This window comes from Zonotrichia leucophrys, chromosome 19 (assembly GCF_028769735.1).
Source record: "Zonotrichia leucophrys gambelii isolate GWCS_2022_RI chromosome 19, RI_Zleu_2.0, whole genome shotgun sequence".
Lineage (NCBI taxonomy): Eukaryota > Metazoa > Chordata > Aves > Passeriformes > Passerellidae > Zonotrichia > Zonotrichia leucophrys.
The window spans coordinates 10,324,606-10,342,438 of NC_088188.1; the positions used below are offsets into that span (position 1 = coordinate 10,324,606).

A 17,833-nucleotide genomic window follows, 5' to 3' on the forward strand; every position below is an offset into this window, starting at 1 on the left:
CACAGGGACCCTGTGTTTTCCCCACAGTGACACTCAGCCGTCCCCATCCCCACAGGGACCCCGTGTTTTCCCCACAGTGACACTCAGCCGTCCCCATCCCCACAGGGACCCCGTGTTTTCCCCACAGTGACACTCAGCCGTCCCCATCCCCACAGGGACCCCATGTTTTCCCCACAGTGACACTCAGCCGTCCCCATCCCCACAGGGACCCCGTGTTTTCCCCACAGTGACACTCAGCTGTCCCCATCCCCACAGGGACCCCATGTTTTCCCCACAGTGACCCTCAGCTGTCCCCATCCCCACAGGGACCCCGTTTTTTCTCCACAGTAATACTCAGCTGTCCCCATCCCCACAGGGACCCCGTGTTTTCCCCACAGTGACACTCAGCTGTCCCCATCCCCACAGGGACCCCGTGTTTTCCCCACAGTGACACTCAGCCGTCCCCATCCCCACAGGGTCCCCCTTATGTCCCCACCGGGACCCCTTTTCCCGTCCCACTGGCCCAGGCCGCGCGGGCCCGGCGGCGGCGGCGGCGCCTTTAAGCGGGGCCGGTCTCCCGGAGCCCCCGCCCGGGGGCCGGGCCGGGCCGCCCCCCGTAGCCTGGTAACGGCGGCTCTGCGGGCGGGGGCGGCCCCGGCAGCCGCGGTCAGGTGGCACCGCCGAGACGGAGCCGGCCGAGCACGATAAAAGTCCCGGCCCGCCGCCGCCACGGCTGCGAGGGAGCGCGGAGCCGCCGCCCGGGAGCCATGGTAGGGACGAGCCGGGCCGGGCGGGGGGAGCCGGGGCGCTCGGGATGGGGGGCCCGCCGTTCCCCGCCGTGATCGCTGTGCCCAGCCCGCCCCTCTCGCTTACGGTGCCTCCGGAGGGGCCCCCGGCGGGCGGGACGGGACGCGGGGAGGCTGCGATCCCCGGCGGGCTCGGGGCACCGGGGCTGTGCCGTGGGACAGCGGGACGGGCGGCGCTGCCGGGGCGCCCCGGGGAGCGGGACGCGGCGGGAGAGCGGGGGGCAGCTCCGAGCGGCACCGGAGCAGCCGCGGGCACGGCTCCGGGGGCTCCTCGACGGGGAACGGAACCAGCCCCAGCACGGGCTGTGCTCTAACAGGGCTCCATCCCCGCATCCTGCGTCGGCACCCGCCTCTGGCTGCTGCTCTCGGCACCCCCAGCTCAGCATCCATCTCTGGATCCTGCTCTTGCACTCCTGCTGAGGGTTCCCATCCCTAAATCCTGTCCTTCCACCCCTGCTGAGGGCTCCCATCCCTGGCTCCGGCTGAGGGCTCCCATCCCTGGCTCCGGCTGTGGGCTCCCATCCCTGGCTCCTGCCCCCGGCATCCCCAGCTCAGCATCCATCCCTGGATCCTGCCCTTGCACTCCTGTTGAGGGCTCCCATCCCTAAATCCTGCCCTTGCTCCCATCCCTAAATCCTGCCCTTGCACTCCTGCTCTGGGCATCCAGGCATCCATCCCTGCCTCCTGCCCTCGCTGCCACCCCAGGCTCCTGCCCTCCCCGCCCCGGCTCCCAGGGCAGCCCGGTGTCCCCAAGCCCCGGGGGTGCCTGCAGCTGCCCGGCCTCGCATCCAGCCCGGCTGCATGCACGGCCCTTGACTCAGCTCCGGAGCAGCTGCTTTGAGCAACACTGGTAATCAATGAGTGGCATTTGGCTGTAGGGAGATGGGGCAGGATTCTAACCTGTTCGACTGGGCAGCAAATGAGCCTTTTATTCTGGAGGTTTGAGTGTTGGCAGATGCCTTAATATCATGTTGCAAGTTCAGTTTATCCCTAATGCCCCTGCCTCAGGAATGGTGGAGGATTAGCACTGGCAAAACACTGTTTTCCCTTCTGAGACACCGGATCAGCTGCCCTTCTCTGGCAGGGAGTGCATTCCTCCCCCAGGCCTCGCTGTAAACCCTGGTGTTTGCTGTGTTCCCGGTGGCTGGGACGGGCTCTGTGGCACTCTGATTCCCAAGGAATGAGAAGGAAGGATCCCTCATTTGGGGGACACGTGCTGTTCCCCTCTGGCACAGAGATCTGATGCCACGGCTCGGCTGCCGTGACCCTGGTGAGCGTCAGGGGAGCAGTAATGCAGCAGGTTTTAATCAGTTTGTGCCTGGAAGGTGTGAACGTGCAGCTCTGCCTGTCCTTCCTGCCCCCGAGGGCTCGCCTGGGTCCTGGGCAGGGACACAGATCCCGGGTTCCTGCAGGAACAAAGGTGAAATCCCGGGGATTTCATCCGAGCCCTCCCTGCGGGGTCTGCTCTGGGCTCTGGCACTGCTTCCTCCTTGGTCAGGGCAAGATGGAAATTTGCATGGCTTAACTCAATACCTGATCCCAGCTGGAATCTCGGAGCTGGAAAGCCGGAGAGCTCACGGTGCTCTAGTGCTAGAAACGTGCAGGGTGTGGGGAGGGAGCAAAGGGGTGCAGAGCCACCACAAAAAAGCGTCAGGTTTGTGCTCTGGGAGCCAGAACCAGCTTTGTCCCATGGAACCAGCACACCTGGGCATGCAGGGAAAGGCTGGGAATGAGGAGTGGGGAAAAGGCCCCTGGGCAGGGCAGTGGGGCCTGGCAGCACCACTCACTGACCCCACCAGGGCCATGAATACAGGCTGTTCACCAGAGCAGCCTTCCAGGCTTCCTGCCACGGCTGCAGGACTTTCCTTCCAGGGTGGTTTTCCCTGGAAGGGAGGGGTAACACCTCAAACCAGCACAGGAGCCTCTCCCAGCCCCTCCTCTCCAGGTACACAGCGCACACACACACCCATTTATCGCTCCAGAAGGACACTCTGAGCAGACATAACATGCAGGGAGGGCTCTGGCATTCGGAAATAGCTGAGGAATCTCTGAACAGGAGCCCCAGCTCCCTGGATGCTTGGGAAGAAAGCCAGGAACTGGGAGGCAAAGGCACTGCCCACCCTTCCCGGGGCACCTGTGGTGCAGGCAGTGCGTGGGCTCAGCTCACACAGCTACTCCCCTGCTTTAAAAATAGCATAAAATTATAATAACCAGGCAGGTTTGGGGTTCCCAGCAGAGAGGATCAACAGGTGCTGCCACAGCCACCCCTAGGCCAGATGGGTCAGGGCTCCCAGGCCAGGGAGAATTAATTCTCATTTATTTTCACCATCCTGCCCTGCAGTGTGGGGGGTCTGCAGGTCCCTCCCTTCGGGGGCAGGAGTCCTTCATGGAGGAAATGTGAATTTGCACAGCATCCCTGGAAAAGGGAATTCCCCCAGCCTGGAGCAGCCAGAGGGGCCTCCTGGGAGCCGAGGGGTGCTGCCCACAGGGAAGGAGGGCCCATGTGTAAATTCAATGTCCCCGAACTGGTTAAAGTGGGCCTCTCTGCCTGTTACCCGACACAACCCCAGGGATGTGCTCAGGGCTGACCTCATTCCTCCCAGCTGCTGTGGGCACATCCCTCTGCTCCCAGCCTTGGGGAGCCTGGGCAAGGCTGGGCAGCCCCTGCCCGCCAGGAGTGCCTCCAGAGGGGAAGGTGCCACCATCGGGTGCCAGCTTTGGTCCCCCCTGGAAGCCAGGCAGCTGAGAGCACGCAGCAGTTGGCACTGGCCCTGGAAAAGGCCCGGGTGAGGCCAGCACGGAGGCACCGAGCTGTTTCCAGGACACGTTGCAGTGAATTTGCAGCTGCCTTCGATTTCATGGGCTCTGGGGTGGGCTGGGGCAGAGCCCCACGAGCAGCAGGCACAGCCCTGGGCCCGGCAGGGTCACACACGAGCAAACACACCAGGTCCCTGTGTTTTGTTCTGCTAACAGGGAAGAGATTGTGTCCCTCCTGTCAGCTGTGACCGCGCAGGGCACGGCTCCGGAACAAACAAGGCTCCATCTTGCAGCACCCTGTGAGCCAGAGCCAGGCCTGGGTCTGCCCCCTGAATGTGCCCCCATCCACCTCCCCCGGGTCACATTGGACACGGGGAGCAGGGCATGGAGCTTTCCCAAACTCCACCTGCAATCCAGATGCCATCAGCTGGCGCTGGAACGATCTGTGGCGCTCCAGAGGAGGCGGCGTCGCCTCTCAGGGCTGGAAAACAGCCCTCAGTGCTCAGCCCAGTGGGGAACCGATGCTGCCCGCCGCTGTGAGGATCCCTTCGTGCCTCCTCACAGCTTGGGTCTGGATTTTAAAGCATTTCACACAGTTCTGAAGCAGGATGCAGGTGGCCACGCCACTGCCGCGTGCTGGGGTAGCCCTGTCCCCCAGCCAGCAGCACACGGAGCCCGTGGCTCTGGAAGCACAGACGTGGCGTTTCAAGGGAAGATGGTTTGTTTTTCTTGCATCAAATCCTCTCGCTGCTTGCCGAGGGAGGCTTGTCCTCGCAGCAGAGCGAGGGTTTATGAATACCAGCGTGCCCCAGGTTGTGCCCGCTGCCCGTCTCGCTCTGTCCCTGCGGCCAGGAGCCCTCCCTGCGGCCAGGGGTTTGGCTGGCAGCTGGCAGGGCCCAGCTGGAGAGGGAGCAGTGCCTGTTCCTGCTGTGGAGGGGATGGCTGCATGGCAGGGACCATGGCAGGGTGACAGGGATCACAGCATGGCAGGGTGACAGGGATCCCAGCAGGGATCACAGCGTGGCCGTGGGCAGCGCCGCTGTCCCAGGAGCTGGTGGCAGTGGCAATCCAGAGCTACTGCCCTGCCTGGCAGCTGGGACCCTGCCCATGGCACCAATGGCATCCTCAGAGGAGTGCTTGCAAAAGCCTCACCGCCCATGTTTCCTGCAGGGCCAGGGAGGGATTTTGGCTGGCAGAGCACTCAGCCACTGCTCAGCCGGGCACTTTGGGCTGGGTTGGAGGCACCACCCTGAGCCTGGTGCCAGCCCGAGGCTCGGTGCTGCCATGTGGGAGCAGAGCTGTGGAGCGAGACAGGAGGCAGTGGGTGAGCCTTGCCAAGCCCTGGGACACAGCAGTGTCAGCTGCCACCCCTCTGGAGGCAGCAGGCTGGCATTGCCAGCAGGCTGGGACAGGCTCCTGAGGCACTGCCAGCCCTGCAGGAGCTGCCCTGGCTCGGGGGGCAGGCCGGACGCTGTGCTTGCAGACCAAACTGCTCACTCTGGGGTCGTTGAGCTTCCCAGAGAGCCCAGGGTGCCTTGTTGTGCGTTTTGGGCACGATTCCCCTTTTTGTGGATCCTCTGGGAAGTTACTGGTGTGTTCTGGCAAGCGCGGGGACCCAGCTGTGCTGGGAGCTGCACAGGCAGCCAGGCCTGCTCAGAGCTCCGGGCAGACAGATTATTATCTTGATTTAACATCTGACAGCTCCCATCCTGCTCGGAGAGGCCAGCCCAGGCTGCCAGCAGAAGCAGTCGGGGGTTGGTCGCAGCATCCTCTGTCTCAGCCCAGATCACCCCGCCTGCTCCCCTTCCTCCTTTCCCGTTCCAAACGGAACCACTCGACCTTTCCGTGGTGAGGATGTGCTGATGGCTCTGACCCACGCCTGTAATGGCTCCAGGAGCACAACCAGAGGCAGGAGAGCAGAGCCAAGGGCTGGGAAGAGGAGCCGGCGGCTCCCGCTCGATCTCTCCCCTCCCGGCTCTGCTTTGGGCTCCCTTGGACTCAGCACAAGCAAGCCCTGACCCCAGAATGGCTGCAGTTTGTGCTGTCTGCTGAAATTTATTTGAAATGCCACTCTCCAGGACCATTTCTGCAGCAATTTGCTGTTCAGGCTGGCTGGGAAGAGCCCTGAGCAGGCTCGTTCATTCAGCGCCTGCGATATTGACTCTTCTCTTTACTGCAGGATTAGAGAGCATTTGTCATCTCCAAAATGAATAACTTTTCCTCTCCTGGGAGGGGGGAGAAGCCTTGCCTCAGTACTGACATTTCGCACACCCAGCCCAGAAATCTTCTCCAAATCCCAGATGATGATCTGGGAATTAAAGCAGGGGCTTCAGTGTCTCTGTTCCCTGAGCAGAGCAGGGCCCACCCTGCACAAAACCCATGCTCCAGAGGGACAGAGGCCTGGGGAGCTCTCACCTGTCCAGGTAGCAGCCCCATGGTTGTGTTCCTGCCACACAACCCAACAGAAACTCAAGTGCCCCAGGAACGAGCCACAGCCTCAGCTCTCAAGGCAGAGGAGCTGCGTTAAAAAACAAACAAACAAAAAACCAAACCCTTAAAAATGAGAGCAAACCGCCCGGCAGCACCAGAATAAGAAGGCAGAAGCTCAGACTTGCCAACTCATTGTCTAGAGCCCGACCAGTTCTCCCTCCTGTCCTGGAGATCACAGTACTCCACTCACAAACTCACCCTGTTTGTCATCTGAGCTTCCAGAGGTGTTTTCAAGTCTTTCTCAGGAGGTCCAGGAGCCAGCAACGCTTTCCCGTGGGAATTCCAGCCTTTGTTAACAGGACTGCCTTCCCAGGAATGAAAGCAAGAGAAACAAACTCCAGCTGTTGCAAGATTTGGAGGAGCAGAGCCACGAGCGTTGCCGGCAGCAACCTTTCCAAGGGGCTGCACCACCAAAACACCAAGCACGGCTTTGGGATCACTGCACTGCTCTGGAAATCCTCTTACCTGCAAAGGAGCAGCTCTGGGGCCAGGAGATCCAGCCCAGGTGGGACACAGCCAGCCTTCCATGGGAGCAACTGCCCGGGCTGGGCACCTGCCTCTCCTCCTGAGACTGGGGAAGCACAAAGCTCAGCCTGGAGTGCGGCAGGAGCTACACTGAGAGCTGGAGATCCTGGCTGCAGGATGAGATCCGGGTGGATGGGGCTGCAGAAGTGTCCCCTCGCCATAAACCCGAGGATGGTGCTGGCCAAGAGCGCTGGTGAAGGACCTGGAGGCTTTGAGGAGCAGAGTGTTCTCCAGGCTGTAATTAGCCACTGGCTTCCCCCACCCCTGATTATGCAGAGGAGGGAAATGGCAGAACCCACCAGTCTGCCGGGGAGGGAGGAGGCTGCTCCAGTCCTGCCCTGCTGCATCAGGGTCCCCCTGCCACCCCAGGGTCCCTGCCCTCCCTCTGGGCACTGTCTGGGCTCAGTGCGTGGCAAGACCAAGGCACAGTCTGGAAAGGGATTTACTGTGGGTCAGGGCTGCTGCAAGATTAATTAATTCATTAACTGGAGTCAGCCCAGAAAAAGGAGGATGTGATGGCAGGAGCACCTGGATGCCAACAGCCCACTGTTCTCCTCAAGGACCATCTGCAGCCTCTGGGGATGTCAGGCCTTTGCAGGAAACCCCAGTGACATTCCAGCTCCTTTGGAGAGCGCTTCCAGTGCTGCTTTGGGGACAGTTCTGGCCCCAGCATCCCGGGGCTTTGGGCTGCTGTGACTGCCCAGCCTATGCCAGCACTCAGAAACCCAACCAAGGAGAGCTGGGGTTTTTATTTCACATGAGGTGATGCTCCCTGGCTGTACCTGGCAGTGCAGAGGCTGAAGGGGCAGTGGTGCCCCTCCCTGTGCCCTGCCAGGAGCCCCTTGTGCCACCAGCCCTCCCAGGCACAGCCATGCCAGGCTGTGTGAGGGCTTTGTTCCATCTCCTGCGATTTTCTCCTTTTTTTTTTTTCCCTGCACTCGGCAACGGCTGGGGAGAGGCTTTTCTTTCCTTTTCTGTTCCTCTGCCCCAGCACAATGAGGGGAATGGCTGCGTGAAGAGCAGCAGTGTTGGATTACAGGGGGTGTGCTGGGAAGGGCAGAGGGATCTCACAGGAGCACACAGGGGCACTGGGGCCGGGCAGGGTGCAGGGTACAGCCCTGGGGACAAAGAGGGATCTCACAGGAGCACACAGGGGCACTGGGGCCGGGCAGGGTGCAGGGTGCAGCCCTGGGGACAAAGAGGGATCTCACAGGAGCACAGCAGGGCCCTGGGGTCAGACAGGAGGGATGTGGGTGCAGCCCCGGGCACAGGTGAAGGCTCACACCTGCGAGCCTGGGGGAGCCAGAGCTGCTGCCAGCCCAGCCCCTTCCATGCCCAGCTCCCTGCTCAGCAGCAGCTGCTCAGCCGGGTGTGTGTGGGCAGCAGCGTGGCTCTGTCACATGCCTGAGCCAGCAGCCACAGCCGGTGGCATCGCGGCAGCTCCGCCGCACGGGAGGGACGCGGTGCCCGCCCTGCTGTGCCCAGAGCTGGGCACCGTCACCCCCAGGCACGGGGCTGTGGGCACAGCAGCCTTATCTCTCGCTGCAATAATGAGATTCTCTTCCAAATATTCCCTCCTCCTGGCTGAGAGCTGCTCTGGCTCGGGGGGAGCCGTGTGGGCCATTCCGAGCCCCGGGGATGTCGTGTGTGTGTGCCTGGGGTGTAACAGGTGGGACAGAGCAGCTGTGGCTGCCCCTGCGTCCCTGGAGGTGTCCAGGGCAGGCTGGACGGGGCTGGGAGCACCCTGGGATGGGATGGGATGGGATGGGATGGGATGGGATGGGATGAGCAGGTGTTTGCTGCCAGTGCAGCAGCCCCGGTTTGCAGAGCGAGCCCAGCCTGTCACATGCAAATCCCCGGATAAGTTCCTGCCTGCAAACAGGAACCACTTTATGGAAAGCAGCAGAGCCCTTCCCAAACCACTCCAGCTCCCCCAGGAGCAGCTGGAGGCTCTGCCTTGCCCAGAGCTGCTTTGGGGTGGCTCTGCTCTCACCCAGCAGCGTTTCCCAGGGGATTCCACTCTGGGGGCTTCTGGGGAAGGAAGGGGATGTTGGGAAGGGGATGTTGGCCCCATCCTCAGCTTTTTGGGAGCACGGTGCTGTGGCTCTGGCATCAGCTCTGCCCCTTCCCATTCACAGGAACAGGGGGTCCCTGTGGGGGGCTTGGGCACCATCAGAAGGACACAGACCTGCCCCAGCTGTCTGGGCTTGGGCAGATGCTAAAGGAGACATTAGAGTAAACCAATTACTTAAATGACTTTATTTTTTTTTTGAGCCATGACTTCTGTGCCAGCCTCAGATTCCTCAGGGCTCACTGTGATTCTGAGTGCCGTGTTGGCAGGAATTGGTGACATTCTGGTCTTGGCAGCAAGTGCCACCCTGAGCCCTCATCTCTCTGTGGGGAAGCCGTGGTGCTCCCTCCCAGTTCTTGGGCACCCCATATCAGATCCAGCACGGATCCCAGTACAATCCATGCTGTTTGGGCACCCCATGTCAGATCCAGCACGGATCCCAGTACAATCCATGCTGTTTGGGCACCCCTAATCAGATCCAGCACAGCTCCCAGTACAATCCATGCTGTTTGGACACCCCTAATCAGATCCAGCATGGATCCCAGTACAATCCATGCTGTTTTGTCTCCCCAGCCCAGCGTGGGACACTCTCCCTGAGCCACCCCAGCCCCAGCAGCCCCAAGCTCTGCAGTGCCGCGCCGTGACCGAGAGCGGGACCTTGTCACCAACTGTAAGTGCCCAAACCCTCTGCATTGTCAGTGAGAGCTGACAGAGCAGGGATATCCCCTGCTCAGAGAAATTTATTCCTCTGGAAAAACACCCCTTTCCTTGCTGCTGCAGCTGGGTGGCTGCACTGGGGGGAAGCTGGGCACTCGTAGCTGCAGCAAAAGCCTTGTTGGGGCAGGAACTTTTGCAGCTTTAGTCCTCAGCTGCAGGAGCTGCTCAAGTAGCTGCCAGCAGGGAAGAGTCACAGGGGAGGCCACGTTGTGCTCATTAAGTTTCTATAGCACAGAGCCAAAAATCCACTGGCAGCACCACCAGCCATTGCTGGGACCTGCTGGTGCCTCCCAGAGCACGGCATGAGGGCAGGGAAGCCACAGCCCTTTAAAGGAGCCTTTTAACATAATTAGGAATTCTGGAGGGGCAGATCCCTCTCCCCAAGGCCCTGAGCATCCCAAGTCCCCTCAGCTCTGCCAGTGCCACCAGGGTGGGCTCAGAGGTACCTGGGCAGGGACTCCCCAGCCTGCACAGACTGAGCCTTTCCCGTGCCCTTCTCCAAACAGAGAACACAGACTGGCAAATTATTGATGCTCCAGGGCTCATCCCCTTGCCTGCAGCTTCTCCCTGGCTTTGGAGGTGCCCCAAAGGAGCAGGAGGGTCAGAGCAGGGACCCTCCAGGCCCGTGTGGCTCTCACAGGCACTCCCAGGCCTCTGCCAAGCATTAGTCAGGCATTGAAGCAGGACAAGAGCCTCCCCTGTCCCAGCCTCTGCTCTTGGGTTTTACTCCCAGCTTCTGACATAACCAGGTCACTCTTTCCACACTTCCCCTGCCTCTGTGAGAGCTGATGACTGATGGGGATGGACGTGACTCACCGCCTTTCCTAATGAGCGACTTTCCTCTGTTTATGTGCTTTGGCGGGGCCTTTCCTGCACCTAAAAAGGAGAAGGGTGGCACTGGGGAGAGGGCAGCCTGCTGGAAATTGCTGGCATCTGCTGTTCCTCACCATCCCTTTGAACCGTGGCCAGCTGTGAAGCTGCTGTGTTTAGGCATGGAAGAGGTGTAGCTCATCCTCCACGTGCTGGGCCGGCTGAGATGCTGTCCGGGCCCACAGGTGAACCCTTGACGAGTAATTGGAGTTAATTAGGCTGAAGATTTTTTTGTTACTATCTGTCCAGGCAGTGCCTGGGGGACGGCAGTAATGAGCACTGTGGGCCCAGCCCCACATTCCCCACGGAGCCGTGCCAGGCCAGAGCAGGGCGAGCTGGGCTTTCCTGTTCCCTGGCTCAGGTCAGGGCCAGCTCCCGCTCACGGCCTCCCTTGTGTTTTGCAGTGACTGAGCAGCGGGAGCTCTCGCTGTCCTGCCGCCAGCGGGCCAGACAATCCTCCCTTGGCTCTCTCCCCATGATGGAAGCCTGAGCGCCAGGATCCTCCATGACCTCCAGAAGCCACAACTCCCTGCCGAGAACTCTGATGGCTCCGCGGCTGCTCTCGGAAGGCGCCCTGGGGGGCATCGCCCAGATCACGCCCTCGCTGTACCTGAGCCGGGGCAGCGTGGCCTCCAACCGGCACCTGCTGCTGTCGCGGGGCATCACGTGCATCATCAACGCCACCATCGAGATCCCCAACTTCAACTGGCCCCAGTTTGAGTACGTCAAAGTGCCTTTGGCCGACATGCCCAACGCGCCCATCTCGCTCTACTTCGACAGCGTGGCCGACAAGATCCAGAGCGTGGCGCGCAAGCACGGCGCCGCGCTGGTGCACTGCGCCGCCGGCGTCAGCAGGTCGGCCACGCTCTGCATCGCCTTCCTCATGAAGCACCACAAGGTCTCCCTGCTGGAGGCCTACAGCTGGGTGAAGGCGCGGCGCCCCGTGATCCGGCCCAACGTGGGCTTCTGGCGGCAGCTGATAGACTACGAGAGGAAGCTCTTTGGCAAGACCACGGTTAAAATGGTACAGACGCCCTACGGCATCGTCCCGGACGTTTACGAGAGAGAGAGGAGACCCCTGATGCCTTACTGGGGAATTTAACGGGACTGCAGATGGGAAACGCGAGTTGAGCAGACTGGAGATGTTCCCTTCTCCTTCTACAGCCAACTTTGGTTCTCTACCACACAGCAGAACCTCAACTCTCACCTCACTGACCCGCAAGGCCAACGATTCCCTTCGAAGCGTTTTTCTCTATGGGGATTTCCCATCTGCATCTCTGATTTAGTAAATCCGGGTCTCATTATAAGTTTATTCCTTCCATAAAGCCTCCATATTTTTTTCCTTTTTGTTTTTTTTTAGTCAGTTTATTAGGATCCTCCAGGGAAGGGCCTGAGAGGCATTGGGCAGAGTGGATGGCCCAAGTACGCTTCCTGCCTCAGTAGTAGCCTGGATATTTTGTTCTAGCTTGTTTGCTTCCTTGCACAACCCTGTAGTGGCTCAGGAGCAGCACTGGCGAGGCCCTGCCCCACAGCAGCAGGTTTTCCAAGCACCAGGGAGGCAGGAGCACAGGGGCTGTGGTGCTGGTGCTGGTGTTTTCTTTAACATCCGTAGTGACTCTCAGTATATAGTGTTTGAGACCTTTAGTCAGCTCTTAATCGTATTCAAAGTTAGGGGGAAAAAGGGAAAAAAACAAACAAACAAAAAAGATTGAATCAGTCCGTGTCGGCCACAAGTAAAATAAAAATTGAGCAATTCAAATCAAATAAATACAAGATCCTTTTTCACTCATTCCATGCCGGGGCAATAGTCCTGGAATACACTTCAACCACTGGAAAATGCTGGTGTGTTCTGTGGGTGGAAAGTTGACAGATCTTGTCCAGATGTGGCTCAAGGCAGAAGCAGGAGGGATGAAGCCTCTGGGGCAGCCAAAGAGACGCTCAGGAATGTGTGCATGGCCCTGCCAGGGCTGGGCGTGTGTGCCAGCATCCAGCAGCAGCCCAGAGCCCTGGAAGGGGTAAATCCCTCCAGGAGGGGGCGAATTCCCTGGGTTCCTGGGCAGTGTATGTGTGTGCCAGCATCCAGCAGCATCCCAGCCCCAGAGGGGCTCAATCCCCTGGGTTGCTCAGCTCCAGCTCCCCTCAGGACCTGCCTTAGCCACTCCTGCCTCGCTCCATTCTGTCCTCGAGGTGATGCTGCATCCCAGGGCTGCTCCTCTCTGTCCCCAGGGTGGTGACAGAGGCCTGGCCTCGCCCAGAGCGTGCCAGGAGCCGCTCCAGCCCCAGCCCTCCCTGGAGAAGCCTTGCTGGTTCCTTGGAGTGTGGCTGGAGCCCAGGAGAGCCCCTGGTGCTCCTGAGAAGGCACCAGAGCTTCTGTGGCCTCTGGAGGAGGGGGAGCAGGCAGAGCGCTGCGATCGCTGTCTGATTTCAATGAGATTCTATACTTGTAAAAAAACCAAAATCAATAAAGATTAAACCAGAACATGTGTTGGTTTCCTGTTCCAAACTGTGCTAGTGGAGCTCCAGCAGCAGCCTTTAAACAATTGTGCCTGAAGGATGTTTTCTGCTTTTCCCAGTGAGTTCTGCCCCACTGGAATAAAGGTGAGGTTCCATGGCTGCATCCCAGTTCCAGTTCAGGCAGACACAGACTCATCTTCCAAATTTATCAAACTCCAGCCAGGGAAATGTAAGTGAGGAACTAGAGAGTGAAAATCAGGATTAATCACTGGTCTGGAGATGTTCCAACACATGACATTTTACAGGGAAAAAAAAAAAAGCTAAAAACTGAAATCTGCTCACAAAATTAAACTTTACCTAAAAATGGGCAAAGTAGGGTTTTACAGCATTTCTGGTATTAAAAAATAGAAGGTTAAAAATTCTCCACTTGGAATTATTCTGTAGATTTTATGCACACACAGCCCGAGGAGTGAGGGGAGAGGGAAATGCTGATGTTCAGCCAAGAAGGCACCAAAGGCTGGCTCTAAACACAAGGGAAAGTTAGACCCATAAAAAGTGAAATTGCCTAATAAAACACATGAGAAAACAATTCACCTGAAATCCCCATTCACGGTTATATTACACTCTTAGTGCTTGTGGGAATTTCCTGCAAAAGCTCCTCTTGTATTCACTACAGCAAAATATTCTACACAAGTGTTTTCCCCCTCAAAATCCAGGTTTTTCTCCATTCTCAAATCCACAGAAACCAAAGAAAAGAGAGCTCTGGTTTAGCTTGGATTGCTCTGAGCGCACCCCTTCTCCTGCTCCCCACAGGCTTTTCCAAGTGGTATCTAAATCATCTGAAATATATTTTATATCTTCCAGTACTTGGTGAGACACCTTCCCCATCCCAGCCACAGAGCAGGTTCCACTTACATTATGATATAAATATGATATAAATATTTCAGCTTCCCAGGCTGGTCAGATATGAAACGAGCTTTTTATTGAACACCAGGTTTGAATCTCAACACAGGATTTATAAATCATTGCAGGAATTAAGGGAGTAAACAAGGTACTAAAGTCAATTAATAACACTTATTCTCACTGGATTTAAAATATCAGCAGCAACTCCAGCACAGCACAAACCCAAACAGCTCCAAATAATAATCACAAAACCACTTCTGGAAGCAAAATAACATTTGCCCAGAGGGCAGGAGAAGAATCACAATAGAAAGAGAACTTTTCTGATTGCTCTCCTTCATAAAATTATGACATTCCTATTTTAACACTGAGAACTGGAATTAAATACAGGTGCAGAATCAAAAGCAAATCCAAAGCAGCAGTTTGTACAATAGCAGCTTTATTGGAAAGAGAGGTTTTGTTTCAAGTTCATGGTTCCCAGTGCAGCTGCCAGGGCTCTGAGCAGCCCTTGGGTGTGCAGGGGCTCCTGCTCAGCCTGGGCTGAACCTCAGCCCCTCACCCCGAGCCTCTGCAGGGATTCAGGGCAGGAGCTGCTCCCACCAGCCCAGCCTGGAGCAGCTGCTGCAGGGGAAACGTCTGGAATGAATGGAGAGGGCACAGGTGACAATGGCAGGGCACAGTGACATCCCAGGGCTGCAGGGACACAGCCAACACCAAACCCAGCCAGGAAAGGTCTGGAATGAATGGAGAGGGCAGGAGGTGACAATGCCACAGCACAGGTGACATCCCAGGGCCACTGCAGGGACTCACAATAACACCAAACCCAGCCAGGAAAGGTCTGGAATGAATGGAGAGGGCAGGAGGTGACAATGGCAGGGCACAGTGACATCCCAGGGCCACTGCAGGGACTCACACCAACACCAAACCCAGCCAGGAAAGGTCTGGAATGAATGGAGAGGGCAGGAGGTGACAATGCCACAGCACAGGTGACATCCCAGGGCTGCAGGGACTCACAGCCAGCACCAAACCCAGCCAGGAAAGGTCTGGAATGAATGGAGAGGGCAGGAGGTGACAATGGCAGGGTACAGTGACATCCCAGGGCCACTGCAGGGACTCACAATAACACCAAACCCAGCCAGGAAAGGTCTGGAATGAATGGAGAAGGCAGGAGGTGACAATGGCAGGGCACAGTGACATCCCAGGGCTGCAGGGACTCACACCAACACCAAACCCAGCCAGGAAAGGTCTGGAATGAATGGAGAGGGCACAGGTGACAGTGCCAGGGCACAGTGACATCCCAGGGCCACTGCAGGGACACAGCCAACACCAGGAGGGAGGGCAGGGCAGAGGCTGGAGCAGCCCCAGCACCAGGGGGAGCTGCCAGGGCAGGGAGCACCAGGAACACAACGGGGTTAAGCCATAAATACGTTAAATAACTGAGCAAATAAATCCTCAGAGCTGCAAATGTACACACAGAGACAGAAACCCCACTTTGCACAGGTCACGCCAAGGCAGCCCCTTTTATCTAGCTAAAAAAAACCAAACAAAACCTCATTTCTCTTCTCCAGTGAGAGAATCCATGCAGGAAAAGGAGTTACAGGTCTGAAATCGGGCCCAGGCAGAGGGAAGGTGGGCTGTGACAATCCTGTCACCTTGGAGACAGCTTGGAAGGACACTGGGCTCTGGCTGGCAGCGGCACCCGAGGATGCTGAATGCTCCAGGGAGTCACTGGGACCTGCAGCTGGTCCTGCTGTGCCTCTGTCCAGGCTCCAATGCTCCAGGGAGTCACTGGGATGGCTGGGATCTGCAGCTGGTCCTGCTGTGCCATGCCTCCATCCAGGGATCTCCCTGCAAACCCTCCCTGTGTGCCCAGGGCTGCAGCTGGGAGCAGCATCCCTGCCCCACAAGGACAGGATGGTGCCACCACCCTGCAGTGAGCTCTGCTGCAGCTGGAACTGGAAATGTCCTTCCCTTTTTCATGGGCCAAAGGACACGAGAGGGGCTGAGCTGGTGACAGGTGCTGAAAAACCAGCATGGAAACGCCCCTGTGACAGCTTCACACCATGGCCTCTTATTTGTGGCATCTTCTTTCAATTAAGGGGGACAAAATCCTCTCTAGCAAAGTGCTGGTGGCTGACATAAAATCCCATTTCCCAACACAGCATTCCCTCAGCACCAGCCTCTCCCTGTCCCCAGGCTGCTGAGGGAACACTGCTGAGGGCACAGCACCTCACTGTGCTGCACAAGGGCTGTGGGCACAAGCTGGGCTGCTGCAGCTCCTTCCCACCTGATAAAACAAAGGGAGAGAAGCAAGGAGCTGTCTTCCTGCATTTTTGGAAATTGCTGGGCAGGATGTGGGAAGCAGAGCACGGGAAATCTGCCTCTGGATCAGCTGGAGCTGCAGGCACACGGGGCTGCATTTCATGAATGAGCTAATTTGAGGCAGCAAGGAGATTTATTGTAATTGGTGTAAGGAAGGAGCCAGACACCTCTGAGCCAAGATTCTTTCATTTGGGCTAATTAATAGTTTCATATAACTAAGCCTGTTTGTTTTTTAAATACAAAGCATCGTTTTCCTCATTGTAATTTCTGTTTCAGCAAATAACCACAGGTCAGTGTCAGGTACTGGTAATGGGGGCAGGATTAGCTTGGAGAGGCTGGAGGAAAGGAACAGATGTGAGAGACTAAGCCAAGGAATTAAGGAGAGAGTTGCACCCTATGGATTTACAGCCCATTGCATTCCCTGCAGCCCCAGACAGGGGGTGGGATGGCTCTTGTAACACCATGAGGCTGCCCCAGGTTTAAATCCTGTAACCAGCACTTCATTGCCTGCACTGTCCTCTGGATACTGGATCTGAAGGAGGAACCAGGTGACATTTAGTGAGAGTCTGTGACACAAACCTGTCCAGAGAGGCACAAAGCAGCAGGGACACAATGGCTGTTCAAGCACAGCTTGCTGAGACCACCAGATTCCAGGGCTGGTTCCCTCTGGCTGTTCAATCCCACTCCCTGCTGCAGGAGCCAGCTGTGAGTCACAGAACACGTTGCTACAGGTAGCACAGACTGCAGGATCACACAGAGCCATCCCATCCCATCCCATCCCATCCCATCCCATCCCATCCCATCCCATCCCATCCCATCCCATCCCATCCCATCCCATCCCAGCAGGAACAGCATCTCCACAGCCAAAAAAGGGAAAGAACCTCCAGAGCACAGATGTGCTGCATCAGCAGAGCCCAGCTCTCAGCACTGCTGCAGCCACACAGCTCCCAAAGGGTCAGGAGAGACAGAACCCTGCCTGGAGCTCAGCACAGAGCCAGGGAAGTTTATCTGTATTTACAACAAAGAGTGGAGTTTGAAATTCCAGCTGCCTGCACTCCAGAATGCACACAGCACAGGGAAAATTCCAGCAGTTTTCCAGTCCTCACCCTCCAGCACTGACCAGTTCTGCATCCAGCACAACTTCCAGCACAGAGCAGTGCAAGCACCAGCACCCAGCAGCTTCTCCTGAGTCAATAATTCATCCTGCCTGGATGCTGTGTGATTCATGTGCTGTGATATCACAGCAGCAAATACTTACAGAACATCAAGGTCTGGGTCCCAAAAACGGTAAGGAAAAGATTTGCTTGCAAATGCAGACTTCAAGTATTACAGTGGGTGTTTGTATGCAAACCAGCCCAGCACCCCAGGCTCTCAGGGAAGCTCCATGCTGGCCTCTCCCATGCACAGCTTTGTGCACATGGTTCCCAGGCTGCTTTTGCACAGGATAACGTTTGCATCTTCACAAAGACTGAAATGCCACTCTTTTTCTTTTTTTGCCATACTATATATTATCCAGTTATTCCTGAAACCTTGGCCATTACAAGTGAATTCTTCCCCATCTGTAACAGTGGCTTTAATCTGTTGATTTTTGGACCAAAAATCAACCCCAAAGGTTTGAAAGGCTGGCCTCCAGCAGAGCATTACCCCAGGTGCTGCAGGGGGAGCCCAAGGCTCCACCTGCAGTGCAGCTGCTCTCAGAGCAGGTCTGGCAGGATGAGACCCGGGGGTTTGGGCTCCACACAGTTGATCCAGAAGTTGGCACAGCTGGCGTGGTACTGGTGCCCTCCATATGCCAGCTTGAAGTTATCTGTCTCTGAATTAAAGGCCTGCAAGAAGAAATGAAACAAGTGTGACAGTCTGATCCCCTCCAGGGCCTAACCCAGAGTGGGAAACAGCCCAGGACTCTCCCCTGAGCTCCACCCCATCAACTCCATCTGATTTC

The 17,833-nt window shown here is 57.4% G+C and overlaps 2 protein-coding genes across 7 annotated transcripts in view; one reads left to right on the forward strand and one right to left on the reverse strand.

Annotated features, from left to right (window-relative positions):
- The first annotated feature begins 608 nt into the window (after window positions 1–608).
- Window positions 609–12,694, forward strand: DUSP14 (dual specificity phosphatase 14). Its single transcript, XM_064729057.1, has 3 exons — window positions 609–749; window positions 9,202–9,298; window positions 10,620–12,694. The coding sequence occupies exon 3, from the start codon at window positions 10,721–10,723 to the stop codon at window positions 11,315–11,317; it is 597 nt and encodes a 198-aa protein (XP_064585127.1). The 5' UTR covers window positions 609–749; window positions 9,202–9,298; window positions 10,620–10,720; the 3' UTR covers window positions 11,318–12,694.
- Window positions 12,695–13,629: 935 nt separating this feature from the next.
- Window positions 13,630–17,833, reverse strand: part of SYNRG (synergin gamma) — a 37,349-nt gene continuing 33,145 nt past the window's right edge. For all 6 annotated transcript variants that reach the window (XM_064729526.1, XM_064729525.1, XM_064729524.1 and 3 more), the window contains one exon: window positions 13,630–17,717. In XM_064729526.1, the coding sequence (XP_064585596.1) occupies window positions 17,586–17,717 (132 nt within the window). In that variant the 3' untranslated portion in view covers window positions 13,630–17,585. The remainder of the gene's footprint in view (window positions 17,718–17,833) is intronic.